At 42.7% G+C, this 17,838-nt stretch overlaps 2 protein-coding genes across 2 annotated transcripts in view; both read right to left on the reverse strand.

The window, feature by feature from the left end:
• Nucleotides 1–15,155, reverse strand: part of LOC308703258 (E3 ubiquitin-protein ligase TRIM39-like) — a gene marked incomplete at both ends in the record, with an annotated part of 56,383 nt that extends 41,228 nt beyond the window's left edge. The window contains 2 exons of the mRNA XM_081386579.1: nucleotides 14,194–14,289; nucleotides 14,601–15,155. Coding sequence (XP_081242705.1) covers nucleotides 14,194–14,289; nucleotides 14,601–15,155 — 651 coding nt within the window. The remainder of the gene's footprint in view (nucleotides 1–14,193; nucleotides 14,290–14,600) is intronic.
• On the reverse strand, nucleotides 814–5,866 carry LOC308702754 (E3 ubiquitin-protein ligase TRIM69-like; the record flags this gene model as incomplete). The annotated part of the gene is made up of 3 exons (XM_081385827.1): nucleotides 814–2,129; nucleotides 2,252–2,278; nucleotides 5,644–5,866. The coding sequence occupies 3 exons, from the start codon at nucleotides 5,864–5,866 to the stop codon at nucleotides 1,579–1,581; spliced, it is 801 nt and encodes a 266-aa protein (XP_081241953.1). The 3' UTR covers nucleotides 814–1,578.
• Nucleotides 15,156–17,838: the final 2,683 nt, after the last annotated feature.

Raw genomic sequence — 17,838 nt, forward strand, 5'->3', positions numbered from 1 at the left:
CTTGTTTTATTAAAAAAGGAACATGTTAATCCTCATCCTGCCCATGTTCTCCTTCAATCAATGTGCAAATTAAAGACTATAAAACAAGTATAAATGTATGAATGTAGCCTATGCTATACATTATATACAAAAGCATGTTTTTCATGTTATAACTTGACAGAGTAGATTGACTCACAATATCATGCAGAATCTGCTATTTAACAGATTCAGTTCAGTAACTCTGAATTCAGTGAATCTGGATTAGTCTCTTATGGGGGAAATGACACTAATAATGATGTTTCTTGGTCTTGACAAGCAGTTATACTGTATTATCTACTATATCAGATCATATAAGCATGACAGAATTGACCTTAAACATGTAAAAACTTTCTTTCTAGTTCCCGTCCATTTCTTTTTGCTTTACATCTGCCACAATAGAATTGATTTTTGACAATTTCTGTGGTCATTTTTAGACTTGATGGATGTGAAGATGAAAGTGACAAACTGAGATAATAGTTTTTTAATTGTTAAGTGACAAACTGATGATATTGTGGTCAAAGCAAAGTATAAAACATTTTCATTATAAAGCCTTCTAATGCTCTCACTTCTCTTGAAGAATATGTACTAGATTTAAGGGTCATCTACATTGAATAATAATTCAGTATTTTAATTTACAATTAATGTAATTCAACAGTAAAGATCCTCCATGTTTTGATTATATCCTGTCTGTCTGTTGTAATGTTTATGTGAGCAAATATTCATTGTTCTCCAATGTGTATTTGCATAATAATTACCAAGATGTTTAGATTAAACTCAATATCAGTTATAGAATTGAACACTTGTCTTTATTCAGATGATGCAGTTATTACAATAAAAACAAAGAACCTCAATATTTCACAAGTAATTCAATGTTTACAGCTGGAGAGAAGAGAGAGAAAATGGCTTCAGAGATTTCCTTACAAAATAAAATGTTGAAACACAGTAAGTGTAGCATATTATGTCCAATTTAACCATACATAATATTAAATCATATGTCAATTTCATAGTATATTTGAAAAGCAAAAGCAAATGAAAAATGAAAAAGAAAAGCAAAATCATTGTGTTGATTAGAAATATATAGATTCATAATAAATTGCCCATTCAAATGTAGCTGTGATGAAATACATTTTTTAAAAAAATCACACAAATATATGTCTCACAAATATTTGATTATAGTTGATGATTTGTCATTGACTGATTTTTAAAGGCCTGAATATACAGGGGTTTTGCACTTGTACACATTTTGACCTAACCCACAATCTAAAGTGAGAACTATTTATGGTTCATAAGTTGTTAACAAAGCATAATCTAACTCTTTATATATGAGCTAATTAAACAAACCTTTTATTAATTACAGTGACAATGAATGAAGATCTCATTATTCGAATATAGTCTATTAATGTATTAACTGCAGTTTATAAACTATTATTTAACTGTAAACTAATAGTTTACAAATTACTTCCAGTAAGTACTTTATTACTGTATTATTATAAAGTTATGGTAAAATCTACTTGATTGTGGTTTAGTGCAAAATCTATATTTGGTTTTCATTTACATTTTCTAATCCATTGAAGGTGAGACAGGAGTGATGATCAGTGGGTTTGCGTTTTTATCTTTATCATTATTGCATGGGTTGAAATATGGATAGAGTTTGTCAGTGAAAGTCTGACCAGTGAAAGAGTAGATATGAGATCTGGACTCCACGTCATAAAAAGAGACCAGACCCTCCTCATAATCCACAAACACACCAACCTTCTCAAGTTTCACTCTCATAGATAAAGAGACAGATGGATCATCACAAGCTTTATATTGATACTCATTCCTCAGAATCACAGTCCAGACTCCATCCTCAGGTCTCAGTTTGAACTTCCCCTTCCTGTTAATGGATTCTCTGGCGACTCCTAATTCCCACCTAGTCTTTCCCTTCACCTGCACCTCATAGTAAAATCTCCCTGAACTGAATCCCTGCTTTGCCAGAGCACACAAAAACGTATCAAATCTCTTTGGGTTTTCTGGGACGTTCTGCTTAACGTCTCCATCACTGACTTGCTTTCCATCATCAGACAGGATGAGACATGTATAAGCTGTGTCAGGATCCAGAGTCACATCCACTGAGAGAGATCAGACATTATCAATCAACTTCAGAACAAACATTTTCAGATGTACAGTATATAATACAGATTAACACAGTATTGTGAGTGTATTGAAGAAAATGGTGTCAGTCACACTGTACCTGCAAACTTCTGCACAAACTTCAACCCTGTGGACACAGATGACAATTTAATGATGAATTATTTATAGCAATAATTTCAGGTTAACAGTGAGTTTCTCTCTACTGGCAGCATCAGTGGCATGAGAACATTTCACTTATAAAACCAAGAGATAAATTTTCCAAATTTTTTAAGGAAACTTAAGCAGTTTTGAGGCCTGAATTGAGGAACCGATTAAGCAGATTATATTAAGGAAAGAAGGCTACCTATTAATTTTAAGATAATTTGTTAAATTATGCAATTTAATTTAGAGACAGACACCATTGTTAGTTCACAGCACGCTTTGCACATGACTGGAAACGGAGAGTAAATATTGAAACTAGATGCAAAAGTCCGTCGAGACAAACTTTAAGTTGGCTTGAGAAAGTTTGGACCAGAAAGTTTGAAGAAGTTTAAAATAGTTTGGAGTTTAAATTAGTTTAAAGTTTAAAGTAGTTTAAAGTTTAAATTAGTTTAAAGTTTAAAGTAGTTTAAAGTTTAAATTAGTTTGAAGTTTAAAGTAGTTTAAAGTTTAAATTAGTTTGAAGTTTAAAGTAGTTTAAAGTTGAAATTAGTTTGAAGTTTAAATTAGCTTAAAGTTTAATGTAGTTTAAAGTTTAAATTAGTTTGAAGTTTAAATTAGCTTAAAGTTTAAATTAGTTTAAAGTTTAATGTAGTTTAAAGTTTAAATTAGTTTGAAGTTTAATTTAGCTTAAAGTTTAAATTAGTTTGAAGTTTAAAGTAGTTTAAAGTTAAAAAGTTGTTGGGGGTTTTCTAGTGGGTTGCTAAGGTATGTTGGGTGGTTGCTAGGCGGTTGCTAGGGTGTTATGGGTGGTTGCTAGGGTGTTGCTAGGCAGTTGCTAAGGTATGTTGTTGGTTGCTAGGCGGTTGCTAGGGTGTTCTGGGTGGTTGCTATGGTGTTGCTAGGCGGTTGCTACGGTATTTTGGGTGGTTGCTAGGGTGTTGCTAGGCGGTTGCTAGGATGTTCTGGGTGGTTGCTATGGCGTTGCTAGGCGGTTGCTAAGGTATTTTGGGTGGTTGCTAGGGTGTTGCTAGGCGGTTGCTAGGATGTTCTGGGTGGTTGCTAGGGTGTTGCTAGGCAGTTGCTAGGGTATTCTGGGTGGTTGCTAGGGTGTTCTGGGTGGTTGCTATGCTGTTGCTAGGTGGTTGCTAGGGTATTCTGGTTGGTTGCTAGGGTGTTCTGGGTGGTTGCTAGGCGGTTGCTAGGGTGTTCTGGGTGGTTGCTAGGCGGTTGCTAGGGTATTCTGGGTGGTTGCTATGGTGTTGCTAGGGTATTCTGGGTGGTTGCTGTGCTGTTGCTAGGCGGTTGCTAGGGTATTCTGGGTGGTTGCTAGGCGGTTACTAAGGTATTCTGGGTGGTTGCTAGGCGGTTGCTAGGGTGTTCTGGGCTGTTGCTATGGTGTTACTAGGTGGTTGGTATTTGTCACAGATGGTTACTATGGAGTCTTTACAGAGTTCTTAGCATGATCTTGGCATGATTTAGCACTTAACTAATCGCTATTAGCATGTAGCTATTTACTGCTAGCATGTGTAGCATGTTGGAAGTGCTGTTTGCTAGCATGAGTCAAAAGAGCCAAACCTCATCTCTATACGATGTTCGTTATGCTAAAACGGTTGCTAGGGTACTCAAATTTGGTTGCTATGGAGTTGCTTGGGAGCTGGAAGCTTTAAACTTAAGAAGTTTAAAGTGGTTTACGAGTTTGAGTTTTGAGTTTATAAGTTTAAATGAGTTTAGAGTTTAAGTTTAAATGAGTTTAGAGTGAGTGTGTGTGTTCACACACACACACACACACACACACACACACACACACACACACACACACACACACACACTCAGAGTTTATGAGTTTAGAGTTTATAAGTGTATAAATGCATGAGTTTATAAGTGTACAAGTTTTTGAGTTTAGTTTATAAGTTTAATTGAGTTTTGAGTTTATAAGTTTAAATGAGTTTAGAGTTTATATGTGTAAATGAGTTTAAAGAGTTCAGAGTTTATTAATTTATGAGTTTAAGAGTTCATAAGTCTATGAATTCATGAGTTTATAAGTTAATTAGTTTATAAGTGTATGAGTTTAGAGTTCATTAGTTTAAATGAGTCTCAATGGCTCTTATAGTACATAGAAAGGCAGTTTGGTTTAGTCTTCAAGGTGTTTAGATTTAAATTTTTGTCGGTTGGTGAGTTTGAATCTAAATTTGAATTTTTTAGAACTCCCCAATGCAAGTCAATGGGAGTTTTTCAGAGTTTTGATCGTCATTTTTAGGAAAACCGTAAGTCCGATCAGTCTGAAAAGATATAGCACACTCACGGCGCTGATCCACTTGTCCGTGCGACACTTCTGTCGCACCGCGCTCCACTATATTCCTATGGGTGACGTCAAGCGACTTTGTCGCGCCCGCAAAGCATTCCGGGAAGGCGGCGCTTCATTTGAAAAAATGCTGCGCGTCAAAAAGCTGGCCGATGCCCATCTTTATGCAAATGAATTCCGTCAGACACGACGCGTCTATCCAATAGAAGTAGAGCATATGGAGACGGAGGGAAGTCTCTCGCAGGTCCTCTGTTCTGATACGCTACATTTCCCGCTGGGTCAAAACCACGCCCATAGCGGTAAACCCCCATCAACGTACCAATGTGGGGAGGCGTCGCGACACCACGCGACAGTCGTGTCGGACAAGTGGATCAGCGCCGTAAGTCAGAACAGTTTGAGTGTCTGAGCCGAGTTTGGAGTATGTAGAGTTAAAGCTCTAAGAGGAGTTTGATATAGAAATTTTTAGTCTCAGAAGAATAATAATAATAATAATAAGTTTAAATACAATATCAGTAAGTTGGCTCTCTCAAGCCAACTTAATTAAGTGTTATTTTATGTGTTTTTGAGTGAAGGGAAACATCAGTTAATGTTTAATGATGTCATCGTCCAGCTCAGTTCAGTTATCATATAATGATGTCAATACAGGAGATCGTCTCGGTTACATATGTAACCCTTGTTCCCTGAGAGAGGGAACGGAGACATCTCGTCGTGACCGGCAATTTTGGGATCTCACTCAGAGGACCGATCTACTTCGAGTGTAATTAAACGAGCCAATTTCACATTGGCATGCAATCATTGTATTTAGCTGCTCTGCCTCGTCAGCACGGGTATAAATGAGCAGCTGGAGCGTGATGCAATCATTTTTTCGCTGAGGAGTTGAGCCGAGTTGGCGACCCAGGCCCCAGCGACGGTACAGCGGCCGTGGTGACGGGACGAGACATCTCTGTTCCCTCTCTCAAGGAACGAGGGTTACATATGTAACCGAGACGTTCCCTATTGTTCAGTCACTCTCGACATCTCATCGTGACTGACGATTTTGGGATCCCTACCAAAGCCCCACGGGCGCTGCCCGCTCTCAGTGCCTTGGGATGTCAGGGAAGGCAGGGCGGACTCTGCCAGGGGAAACACAGGCTTCATTAAGAGCTTGCCGTGGAACACGCATATGGAAACCTGATGAAGGTCACACATATGGGCATCCAGGCCTAGAGCTGGCTCTCGAGGATACATCAGTCGTAACCTGGCACCGGACGCTCCGCAACGTCCAGACGCCATAGGGATGATCGGAAGACTCACAGGGTCTGCTAAGAGGACTCTCTGGAGAATTGTAGCGCACTTGTGGGCGCAGCAAGCCGACAGTAACCTGGGGCCCCCTCGTGTCTCTGACCATTTGAGGCGAGAACACGGGAGGCGACCGGCTCCACACGAAGGCTATAAAACCTAGTGAATGTGTTGGGTGTCCCAGCCCGCAGCTCTACAGATGTCTGTCAGCGAGGCGCCCTGTGCCAGAGCCCAGGAGGATGCAACACTTCTGGTAGAGTGAGCTCGCAACCTGAGAGGAAGGGGCACACCTTGTGTTTGGTAAGCCAAGGTGATGGCATCCACTATCCAGTTGGCCATCCTCTGCTTGGAAGACAGCCTTCCCCTTCTGCTGGCCTCCGAAACAGACAAAGAGCTGGTCTGAGGTCCTGAAGCTTTGTGTCCGGTTTATGTACACTCTGAGTGCTCGGACGGGACAAAGCAAAGCTTGGGCTGGGTCTGCCTCCTCCGGGGGCAGCGCTTGCAGGTTCACCACCTGGTCCCTGAAAGGAGTGGTGGGAACCTTGGGCACATATCCAGGCTGGGGTCTCAATACCACGTTGGTGTCATCCGGCCCGAATTCCAGGCACAATTCATCGACCGAAAATGCTTGCAGGTCCCCTACCCTCTTGATGGAGGCCAATGACAGCAGAAGCAAAGTCTTCATAGTTAGCTTTAAGTCAACTGACTGCAAAGGCTCAAATGGGATGAGCTGAAGTGCTCTTAGTACCAGCGTAAGGTCCCAAGAGGGTATGGAGGGAGGTCGAGGAGGATTTAACCTTCTCGCCCCCCTAAGGAACCTGACGACCAGGTCATTCTTCCCAACCGATTTACCCAGTATGGGGTCATGGTATGCAGATATTGCAGCAACATAAACTTTGAGGGTGGAGGGGGACAGCCTCCGCTCCAACCCTTGCTGCAGGAAGGAAAGCACAGCTCTGATTGAACATTTCTGGTGGTCTTCTTGGTGAGAAGAACACCACTCGACGAACAGGTTCCACTTCAGCACATAAGCTCATCTCGTAGACGGTGCTCGGGCCGAAGTGATGGTGTTCCTCTTGGGGTAAGTCACCTAGAACCTCCGCGTCCCATCCAGGGGCCAGACATTTTCCAGAGGTCTGGGCGCGAGTGCCAGAGGGTGCCCCGTCTCTGAGAAAGCAGGTCCTTCCTCAGAGAAATCAGCCAAGGAGGGGCTATCACGAGGAGCATTAGTTCTGGGAACCAGGTCCTGCTGGGCCAGTATGGAGCTACTACCAGGACCTGCTCCTCGTCCTCCCTGACCTTGCACAATGTCTGTGTGAGAAGGCTCACTGGGGGAAACGCATATTGGCGGAGGCCCCGGGGCCAACTGTGTGTCAGAGCGTCCGTGCCGAGAGTTGCCTCGGTCAGGAAATAGAACCACTGGTAGTGGGTGGTCTCTGGGGAGGCAAATAGGTCTACCTGTGCCTCTCCAAAATGACAACAAATCAGCTGAACCACCTGGGGATAGAGTCTCCATTCCCCTGGAAGTGCTGCACGTGATAGCTCTTCGGCTATTGTGTTGAGTGCACCAGGAATGTGAATGGCACGAAGCGACCTCAGATGCTTCTGACTCCAGAGGAGGAGGTGGCGGGCGAGTTGCGACATGCGGCGAGAGCGCAGACCACCTTGATGGTTGATGTACGCAACAGTCGCAGTGTTGTCTGTGCGGACCAGCACGTCTTTCCCCTGTAGGCGCCATTTGAGGCAGCTCAGAGCAAGACGTACTGCTAGCAACTCTAGGCAGTTGACATGCCAATGCAGATGGGGTCCCGTCCAGACCCCTGAGACTGCATGCCCATTGTATGTGGCACCCCAGCCGGTGGCAGAGGCATCTGTGAACACCACTGCATGTCGGGACACTTGTTTCAGGGGGACTCCTGCCCACAGAAACAACGGGTCCGACAAGGGGGTGAAGTGTTTGCGACACTCCGGAGTAACTTGGACCCGGTAGGGGCCGCGTTGCCACACCCACCTCGGAACTCAGCCATGGAGCCAGTGCTGAAGCGGTCTCATATGGAGAAGACCGAGCCGCTGCGGCCGCCATATGCCCCAGGAGCCTCTGAAAATGTTTCAGTGGAACCGCGGTTCTGCCCTTGAAAGTGCTCAGGCAGTTCAGCACCGACTGGACACGCTCGTCTCGCCTCAGGACTTTGGCCTGATGGACCTGCAGTAACGCCATGGCGTGTAAAGCAGAGGCAGCCTCTCCACAAGCTCTGTAAGCCTTGTCGGTTAGCCCCGACGAGTATTTACAGGCCCGGGATGGGAGACACGGTTCCCCCCTTAATGTGGAGTTAGGGGAAAGTTGCATGGCAACTGCCCGCTCCATGGGGGGGATACACGCATAACCCTTGGCTACCCCGCCATCGAGGGTAGTGAGGGGGGAGGGGACCCTAGGACCACTTCTGGCAGTAAAAGGTGCCGTCCATGACCTAGTGATCTCCTCATGCACCTCGGGGAAGAATGTCACCGGGGCAGGATGCTGAGAACCAGCGCGAGCTGCCCCGAGAAACCAATCATCCAACCGAGAGGGTTCGGGACACGGTGGAGGGTTCCACACGAGCCCGACACTCTCTGTGGCCCGAGATAGCATAGCCATCATCTCTGGGTCCGACTCGGGCAACACTGACACACCTGAAGGGGGAAGCGCAGCCTAGTCATCATCCCGGGAGAGAGAGGGCTCGCCCTCCGATGCCGCGATTGACATCTGATCGTCAGGCGGGGCGCCGAAGGATACGACTGGTGCAGACCTCAAGGGTGGCCCAGCCCGTTCCTCTGACGGTCCAGCTGGTTGCGGAACATGAGAGTGAGGGGGTCCTGGGGGTGGTGGCCCTGCGGAACTGGTCCTCACTGTCACCCTCAGATCTCCCAAGCTACGGCCCAAAGTAGCCCCCCGAGGAGGGTTAGATCGAGGCAGAGGCGAGGGGGCTCCCATACCTTTGAGGAGTGAGAGCCGCGATCGGAGCTCCGAGATGGTCATGTTCCCGCAGTGAGAACATGACTCATCCACGAACGCTGACATTGCATGCCGAATACCCAAGCACACAATGCAGCGTCCGTGACCATCACCTGACGTCAGGAAACGACCGCATCCAGAAACGCACGGTGTGTTTGCCATTTTTGTACAAACGCGCATACACCTGAAGCACGCAGGGAAAACGCCCACTCGCGTCACCAACGGGTAAGGGGAATCCCGCGGTGCACTACCGAAACCAGCTGTTAAAACAGCTATTGTTTTTAAATCCTCGCTGGATCGGTGAGGAAAGTCGCTGCCGCGCCGTATCGCCAACACTTCCAAGAAGAGCAGGAAAAACTCGTTCTCTTACAGGTTTGTAGACCTTCTTTGTTGACCGAAGCGAAAGACTGATTGCATCACGCACAAGCTGCTCATTTATACCTGCGCTGACGAGGCAGAGCAGTTGAATGCAATGATTGCATGCCAATGTGAAACTGGCTCGTTTAATTACACTCGAAGTAGATCGGTCCTCTGAGCGAGATCCCAAAATCTTCGGTCACGACGAGACGTCGAGAGTGACCGAATGATAGGGAACAATAATATTGTTGAATATTAAATGTCCCCAACTAAGCAAGCCAAAAGCCAAAGGAGACCGTGGTACTGAACCAAAACTCCATCAGTGACAGAATGGAGAAAAGAAAAAGAAAAAAATACCTTTGGAGAAACCAGGATCACTGTCAAATACAATACAAGTCCAATTCAAGGTCATTTCCGTTCACTAAAAATCACACACTTTTGAGAGTCAAATAAAAAAAGTAAAAATCATTTCACAAGGAAAATATAAAATTATTTTTAAATTCATTGTGTCATATATATTAAATCATTTAGGAGATTTTACATTATTTATTCAGGTAGATTTCATTAAAGAAATCAAGCCTTAAAAACTACTAAAAAAATATTGTGTAATATTGTTACATTAAAATAGTATTTCTTTTCTTTAAATAGCATGTTACAATTTTTACAGTGATTTGTATTAGTGTTTGTTCATGAATAGTCACATCATATCACTTACATGTCTCAAAAGTTAAAGTAATACTGTAATAACTGGTTATGATAAAGTTTTCGATATAACTTTACATACTCTACGTTTAGTAAGTGATTTTATCATACCAGTCTAATGCTAACATGGCAAGTTTAAGTTATGTTATGGTTATATTTTTCAAACAGTGTGATCTTTTGCAGACTGAGACAAAATAATTGTGGTGATCACCAACTTTTTATTCAACCCATAATATTCCTTGAAAAACGTAATTTCTAAGTTAATAACAAACAAAAAAATCTATACACTGTATTTGATATTCACATACCAGTTTGACTGAGTTTTTTATGCAGTGTCTCATCTAGAGTTTTCTTCAGTTCAATCAGAGCTATAAAAAGAGAGTTCACATTCACACCAGAGTCAATCCTGATCTCAGTCCAGTTCTTGGTGTGTGGACGAGTGTTCAGGGATGAGCTCATCTACAGCAGGAGAGAGAGAAGAGTGTTAAATATGATCATTATTTTTAAAGCAGTTAATTCAATATGTTTTACACAGGAGCTTTCTAACACAGTTGAGGCAAAACCTCTGTATGAATATGGATGATATCACCGTACTTCCTCTAGTTGATTGATTACATGAAGAATTGCTTATATTTTCTCTATTAAAACATTTCTGAAACATTTAAATATGCAAATGAAGCATTGTCTTATGTTCAGTCTATAGTGTTTATCATCGCCATCTAATGGCCTGGCAGCAGAATACAGGGTTTTTAGTCGTTTTCGCGGATCCGTGTGAATGAGGATCGTTTTGATAATGGTGTCGAAGAAAACTCAAAGGAAAAACTTCTCCATTTTAAGCATATCGGTGTCGTTTATTTTAAGCATATCGGTGTCGTTTATTTTAAGCATATCGGTGTCGTGTAAACGTATCCTCAAGCACAAGAAACAAACACATGCAGGCATCTGTCACACCCCACAGAGTGAATATGTGGGAAAGCTTATTTCACTCTTGTCCTTCCTTCACAATTTATCCCTTCCCTTCAACCATTCTTCCCTTCACTCTGTTCAATCAGAATGATTACATGAAAAATATAATGTTCCGTCAATGCAAGCTAATTGACAGTCATGTTTGGTATCACTTGAAATGTTTCACTATGATTTGTACAATGGTCTCAAGTCCAGAGAAATAGACCAAAAGCTACAAGTTAGAGAGTTTAGAAATACTTTGCTTACTGTGGAGGGAGAGCCCTTTACCAGTGTATTTCATGCAAATTACCTTCTGTCCTCAATAAGGTCTAAACTACCCAAGTCTGGGATCTTGATTAATGCAAATTCCAATTGTTAGTTCGTGCCTCCATTTGGAGGATATTTTGTCTTTGTCTGAGTATTTAAGGAAATGTTGCAAACGGCTCAGAGTGATTCTGTAGTCTGATCAGCCCGTAATACTGAAGGTCTTCCATACACTCAGCATTATGTATCTTTCAGATGTCAGGTATGCATATTTAACTCTTTATTTCTGAGCATTTTATGTTTTGTATTGATTATCTTCAATATGATTATGTAATTGGCATTATAGATTTCCCTGAATAATAAGAAATTGTTACATCTGATTTTATTCTGACCTACTTTGAAATTATTGACTCTACTAGATTATGTTGTATCCATGTTTCTGCTAATCTGTGTCTAGGGTTGAGTACATACTAGATCTCGGGTTAGATTGAGCATGCAGCACATCAGGCGACATTCTAGAAGTATAAATTGGGCTTAACTGCTTGACTTTAGTTAAGTTGTTATATAGTTGTATTCACTATTGGGGGCTTGTCACGGTCTTACGTGTTATTTTCTTTTGGTTTCATTTTTTGCTTTCTGTCTGTTACCTGTTATTTACGAGCCGAACTGTAACAGGGCTTGACAAAAATACAATTTAAATAATAGCAAGCGTAGGGCGGCATTACTTCATAGCACTAGCCATAACCTCTGATTATTGTTTGAGCTTTAACTAAGTTGTTATATAGGCAACTATAAGTGTCACGATCACCAGTGAGAGTGAGGGCACTCCAACCCGGACCATTACCACACCATAGCGGACTTCATTCCCCATAATCCTTTGCGCAGACTAATCAGCCATGATTACATCCACCTGTGGTTCATTAGCCTTGTTAACTCTGTCATTCACTGAGAGGTTTTGTTAGTAGTAACACTGGTTTCATGTCGCTTGGTTTTTTGGATATCTTGCCTGTTTCTGGATTCCTCTTTTGGCCGTTTCTGTTCCCTGACTTGTTTGTGTGGACGGCCTGTTTTTGACCTTGCCTGTACTTTGGATTACGTGTTTGTATTGTCCCTATTATTAAAGCTGCGTTTGGATCTCGAACCTTTTGAGTATCAGAGCAGTTAGTTACAGAAAACCTCACCATGCACAGATCCAGCAGACGAGTAAGACCCAGACCCACTGTTGATCCAGCATTTCAACTCATCTGTTGATCCAGCAAGATAATAGCCCATTCGAGGAACACACCCGAGACTTTCTGAATCCGGCTAGTTTAACAGACTTTCCTGATTTTGCACTCACTGACTTTTGTTACGGACTCAATGAATTCTATCAAACAAGACTCATTCGTGATGGTCCTCGAGGTTCCCTCATTGAATTTCTGGATTATGTTCTGTTGTTGGCTGATTCCTTCTTCACTGTTGGGGAGGTGGGGGAGGACTCTTCCTCTAAATAATTTTTTCTGGGCGGGGGCACTATGCATCAAGCTCAGATGGCAGAGCTTGGCCCACCGCGGTCACCAGCATCTCCAGCCCTGTTGGCCCCCAACGCCGGTGTCTTCAGCCGCCGCCGCCTGCCCATCAAATGGCTTTCGAGCCTGAGTCTTCGGCCAAAATGGCCGCCACCGCGCCTTGTGCAGACTAATCAGCCATGATTACATCCACCTGTCATTCATTAGCCTTGTTAACTCTGTCATTCACTGTGAGGTTTTGTTAGTAGTTGTACACTTCAGGTCTGAGCGTTCTCCCTGGTGTCATGTCTCTTGGTATTTTGGATTTCTTTTTTTTTCGTTTCTGTGCCCTTCCTTGTTGTGTTTGTGGACTGCCTGCCTGTGTTTGACCTTGCCTGTACTTTGAATTACGAATTACTATTTGAATTGTCCCTATTATTAAAGCTGCGTTTGGATCTCCAACCTTTTTAGTCTCGGAGCAGTTCGCAACAGTAAGGGACTAAACAGAATTACTATTTAAATAATGGCAAGCATGTGCGGCTTATCAAATAGTATTAGTCATAACCTTTACTCTGACTAATGATCAGACTGGCGAGTTTGTGACCGTGAGATTCACGTTAACATCCGGTGTGAGACTCTGAACAACATTGGAATCCGAATCCAAATTTAAAGTAAAGAGTTAAAACAGAATAATAAAATATCTAGATAAATTATAAATAACCAATTATCCACTGGCATTCCAACCTAAATTCGAGGTCAAGATAAAATTGAGTCAGATAAAAGTGTAATTGAAATTAAATCACTCAAGCGACCAACACACAGAAAACCTTCAGCCACACCATTGGACACCGTCGTTGGGTCAATTGGGTGGACCTTACAGAACAGACAGTTTGTCCTGTAATATTGTACATATTGACTGAGACAGATGTTGACAGACCTGTATGAGATGGAGATCGTCAGTGTGTGAGAGCTGCTCCAGCTCAGTGTTTCTCCTCTTCAGCTCAGTGATTTCCTGATGCAGCTCTTTAATGAGATCTTCAGCCTGTTTCTCTGCTGCTTTCTGCTGTTCCTCCATCATCTTCAGCTGCTCAGACTGACATCTCTCAATGGAGCGGATCAGATCAGTGAAGAGCTCAACACTGGAGGATCTCTCTTCCTCTGTGTTTTTCTGATGAAGGAGAACAGTTATATTAGTTAATCTATTCCGTATTCACATATTATTTACAGGGATAGTTCACCCCAGAATGAAAATTCTATCATCATTAATTAACCTTATGTCACTTAAAATATGTAGTATTCAGTGGGACACAAAAGAAATGTTCGTGCTGCTCATGAGGATGAGCTGTTGAAGAACTCCAATAGAACTCTTGGGCAAAACACTTAGATTGGTGCAGTGCTCTATGGGAAAAAATCATATTTGTTTGGAGCAACATGAGGGTTACTAGATGATGGCAAAACTCACAATGTAATTCAATTTCTTTGATAGTTAGAGAGTGATCAGAAAGTGAAAGTGAAAGGGGGATCGGAAACGACCATGAGTCAGGATATGAACTCGGGTTGATCGAAGCACAAACCTTTCTCAGCTCTACTGAATTCTGGATCTCTTGAATCTTCTTCATTCTGTCCTGGATCATCTGATGAACGTTTATCTGTGTCTGAACCAGCTGATTCTACAAACAGAGAAAAACACAGACACATGTATCACTGAATATAGCTTTCCATCTTCTGATAAACTACTATTTGAATATTGATTTTTAAACCATTTAAAGACCAAATTAATTTAAAATGATAGTTTTAACCTTTTAGTCCATGTCTGACAGCTTTGAGGGTAACAAAATCAGTTTTTATCAGATGTAATGAAAGACTATTGGATTTGGCTGTTTAAAATAAAAGGTACAGGTTCTTCAACATGGAAACATGACACAGGAAAGACATCTGCATTTCACAGTCTGATTAAAGTGTTTTGTTTGTAATTCTTTACCTTCTTCTCTCGACTCTCCTCCTCTATAGGAACAGTGTTGTGAGTCCTGTGTTCTCCTTCAGTGCAGGACAGACAAACACACGTCTGGTCATCTCTGCAGAACAGCTCCAGAGGTCTCTCGTGTTTCTGGCATATATAATCCTCCAGATTTTCCACAGGATTGATCAGTGTGTGTTTCTTTAGACGTGGGACTCTGAGATGAGGCTCCAGATGAGTCTCACAGTAAGAGCTTTGACACGTCAGGCAGGTCTTCACAGCTTTCTGCTTTCTTTCATCACAGAAGTCACAGAACACCTCAGATTCTCCTAGATTGAGCTTCTCCTTAAAGTGTTGCGCAACATCTCTGAGTGTTGTATTAATCTTGAGATCAGGTATTTTGCTGAATGTTTCTTCACAGAGTGGACAGAAGCAGGTCTGTGTGTTCGGCCAGCACTTGATCAGGCAGGTTCTGCAGAAGTTGTGTCCACATGGAGTGGTGACTGGATCGGTGAACACTTTCAGGCAGATGGAGCACTGGAGCTCCTCATTTAGAGCTGGACCACTGGAGGATGCCATGACTGAAAAGATGAGTAATGACGACAATATTTCATCTGCATTGCTGAAGAGAGCAACTTTCATAATACAAGTAATGTTCACGTAATGTGCATGGTTAAAAATGATTATTACTAAAATCTGTACTATGAACCACTGTCCAGCAGTCAAAGCAGCCATGCGTGCCATAAACTGGTGTATATGAGTCAGCAGTTTCTGACAGGAAGTTCCTCCACCTCTAACTCTAACCTCACTGAGCCTATAAGCTCCGCCTCTAACTCTAACCTCACTGAGCCTATAAGCTCCGCCTCTGACTCTAACCTCACTGAGCCTATAAGCTCCGCCTCTAACTCTAACCTCACTGAGCCTATAAGCTCCGCCTCTGACTCTAACCTCACTGAGCCTATAAACTCCGCCTCTGACTCTAACCTCACTGAGCCTATAAGCTCCGCCTCTGACTCTAACCTCACTGAGCCTATAAGCTCCGCCTCTGACTCTAACCTCACTGAGCCTATAAGCTCCACCTCTAACTCTAACCTCACTGAGCCTATAAGCTCCTCCTCTAACTCTAACCTCACTGAGCCTATAAGCTCCGCCTCTAACTCTAACCTCACTGAGCCTATTCACCTTATTTTTAACGGAAATACGGACGCAGCCAGTTGACGGTATTTTGTGCGAGACTTCCGGTCAGGCACTTCCGGTCACTGGCGTGCTAACTCACTTTTCACCATAGCGGTTAATCAAACAAGTGTTCATAACAACTAACTCATAGTTATGGGTTCGAGGAAGACCGGGATTGTTTGTGCAGTTAGAGGTTGTCATAATAACTGGTAAAAAAGAAAGATTTACTTGGAGCAGGAGTGTTTTAATCATCGAAATCATTGACATTTTAATCATCAGGCGCCCTATGACCGGCGACACACTGGCTGCGTGGCGTTTTACATGTCTTTGCACACCAGAAACGAGTCTGACGCGGCACTGCTGCTGCTAGGTGACATATGCCTCACTGGTGATATATTCGACATAATGGGGAGAGAGTTGTGGAAGGCCTATACTTAATGTTAAACATAAATATATAGCAGCAAAGACAACGTCGGCAGTATTGACGGCAAAATAGGCTACAGAATATTTCGTTCTGTATTGACAGGTGCAATATTAGAAAATAGATACTTTTTTTTTTTTCATTGCATTTATATCTGCATTTGTCAAAACCTAAACTTTCAAACAGCAAAATGTCATTTATTAATATGTATTCGGTGTCAAAATGACATACAAACATCTTTTCCTATTCTATTTGGCCTGGAAACGCTTCCAAAACGCTTGCATATGTCTCGTGAAAAATAGGCGTCGATTCTATTTCTAGCATGCACACGTTTTCTGCGCGGCTCGAGCCGCGTGCGTGAGACGCAGGCAGTGTGCAAGCTCTAACCTGTTAACATGGTAGCCGAAATAAAAACGGACCGCCACGCAGCCAGTGAGTGTGTCGCCGGCCTGAGGAATCACTTTGCCTGTGGTTAAAAGCTTTACATTTGAAGAAACCATCGAAACGACCGTATGTTTGTTCTTTTCGTGAACAGAAGACCACCCGATACCAGAAAAGTGGCTGCATGGGCTATGAAGTCTCAATAAAAACCATGATAAAAACTCCAAGGAGAAACAAAATCATTATAGTAATCCCTGTATAAAATCTAGTGATCATGGCATAATGGCATGATCATGGCATTTATTTTGTATGATTTACAATTATTTATAGCCATCTATTGCTATCCTGTGCTTTGGTTGCATTCTGATGGCATTATTAATACATTTGACATGACAAAATACCTCCATAGATATATTAGTCCAGCGTTGGCTCGACCGTGTTTAGGGCGGTGCTGAAGGCACCGGCGAAGTTTTGGCACTCTGCCAGCTAGATGCATGAGTGTTTTCAACCAGGTCCGGTACCCTAACTGAGTGAGGCGGGGCTTTAGTTCTTTGTTGTATTCATCTGCTATGGCATGTGTAACATTTTTCTGTCAACTCTGCATAATCCTTCGCGATCGATATCGTTATTTAGCCCAGGGAAGCGAGGAAACGGAAGTGCCGCACAAAAACCGGATATTGGACCCATGTTTACTTCCGCGTTCGAAAATAAGGTGAATAAGCTCCGCCTCTAACTCTAACCTCACTGAGCCTATAAGCTCCGCCTCTGACTCTAACCTCACTGAGCCTATAAGCTCCGCCTCTGACTCTAACCTCACTGAGCCTATAAGCTCCGCCTCTGACTCTAACCTCACTGAGCCTATAAGCTCCGCCTCTAACTCTAACCTCACTGAGCCTATAAGCTCCGCCTCTGACTCTAACCTCACTGAGCCTATAAGCTCCGCCTCTGACTCTAACCTCACTGAGCCTATAAGCTCCGCCTCTAACTGCCAGTCTGAGACCATGTGCTGTAGTTAGATCTATTAGGCTGCAGAAGAAGAATCTAAATACAGAAACTAAATGTGTATCTGGGAGCCATAGTACAGCAAATGTAACTTTTTTTACAAAACCATATTATACAATCATGAAAAGGTATGTATATATAAAAGACAACACAGAAAGGGGTGAAAGTGAATTTTTCAAACAAATAACCCACTAAATAAACATCTGTAAACACCACGTGTCAGTTTTGTTCAACCCTCTACTGCACACATTTTGATGGTACATGATAAAAATGTGTTCCACA

This window comes from Scardinius erythrophthalmus, assembly GCF_964197995.2.
Source record: "Scardinius erythrophthalmus genome assembly, chromosome: 15".
Taxonomy (NCBI): domain Eukaryota; kingdom Metazoa; phylum Chordata; class Actinopteri; order Cypriniformes; family Leuciscidae; genus Scardinius; species Scardinius erythrophthalmus.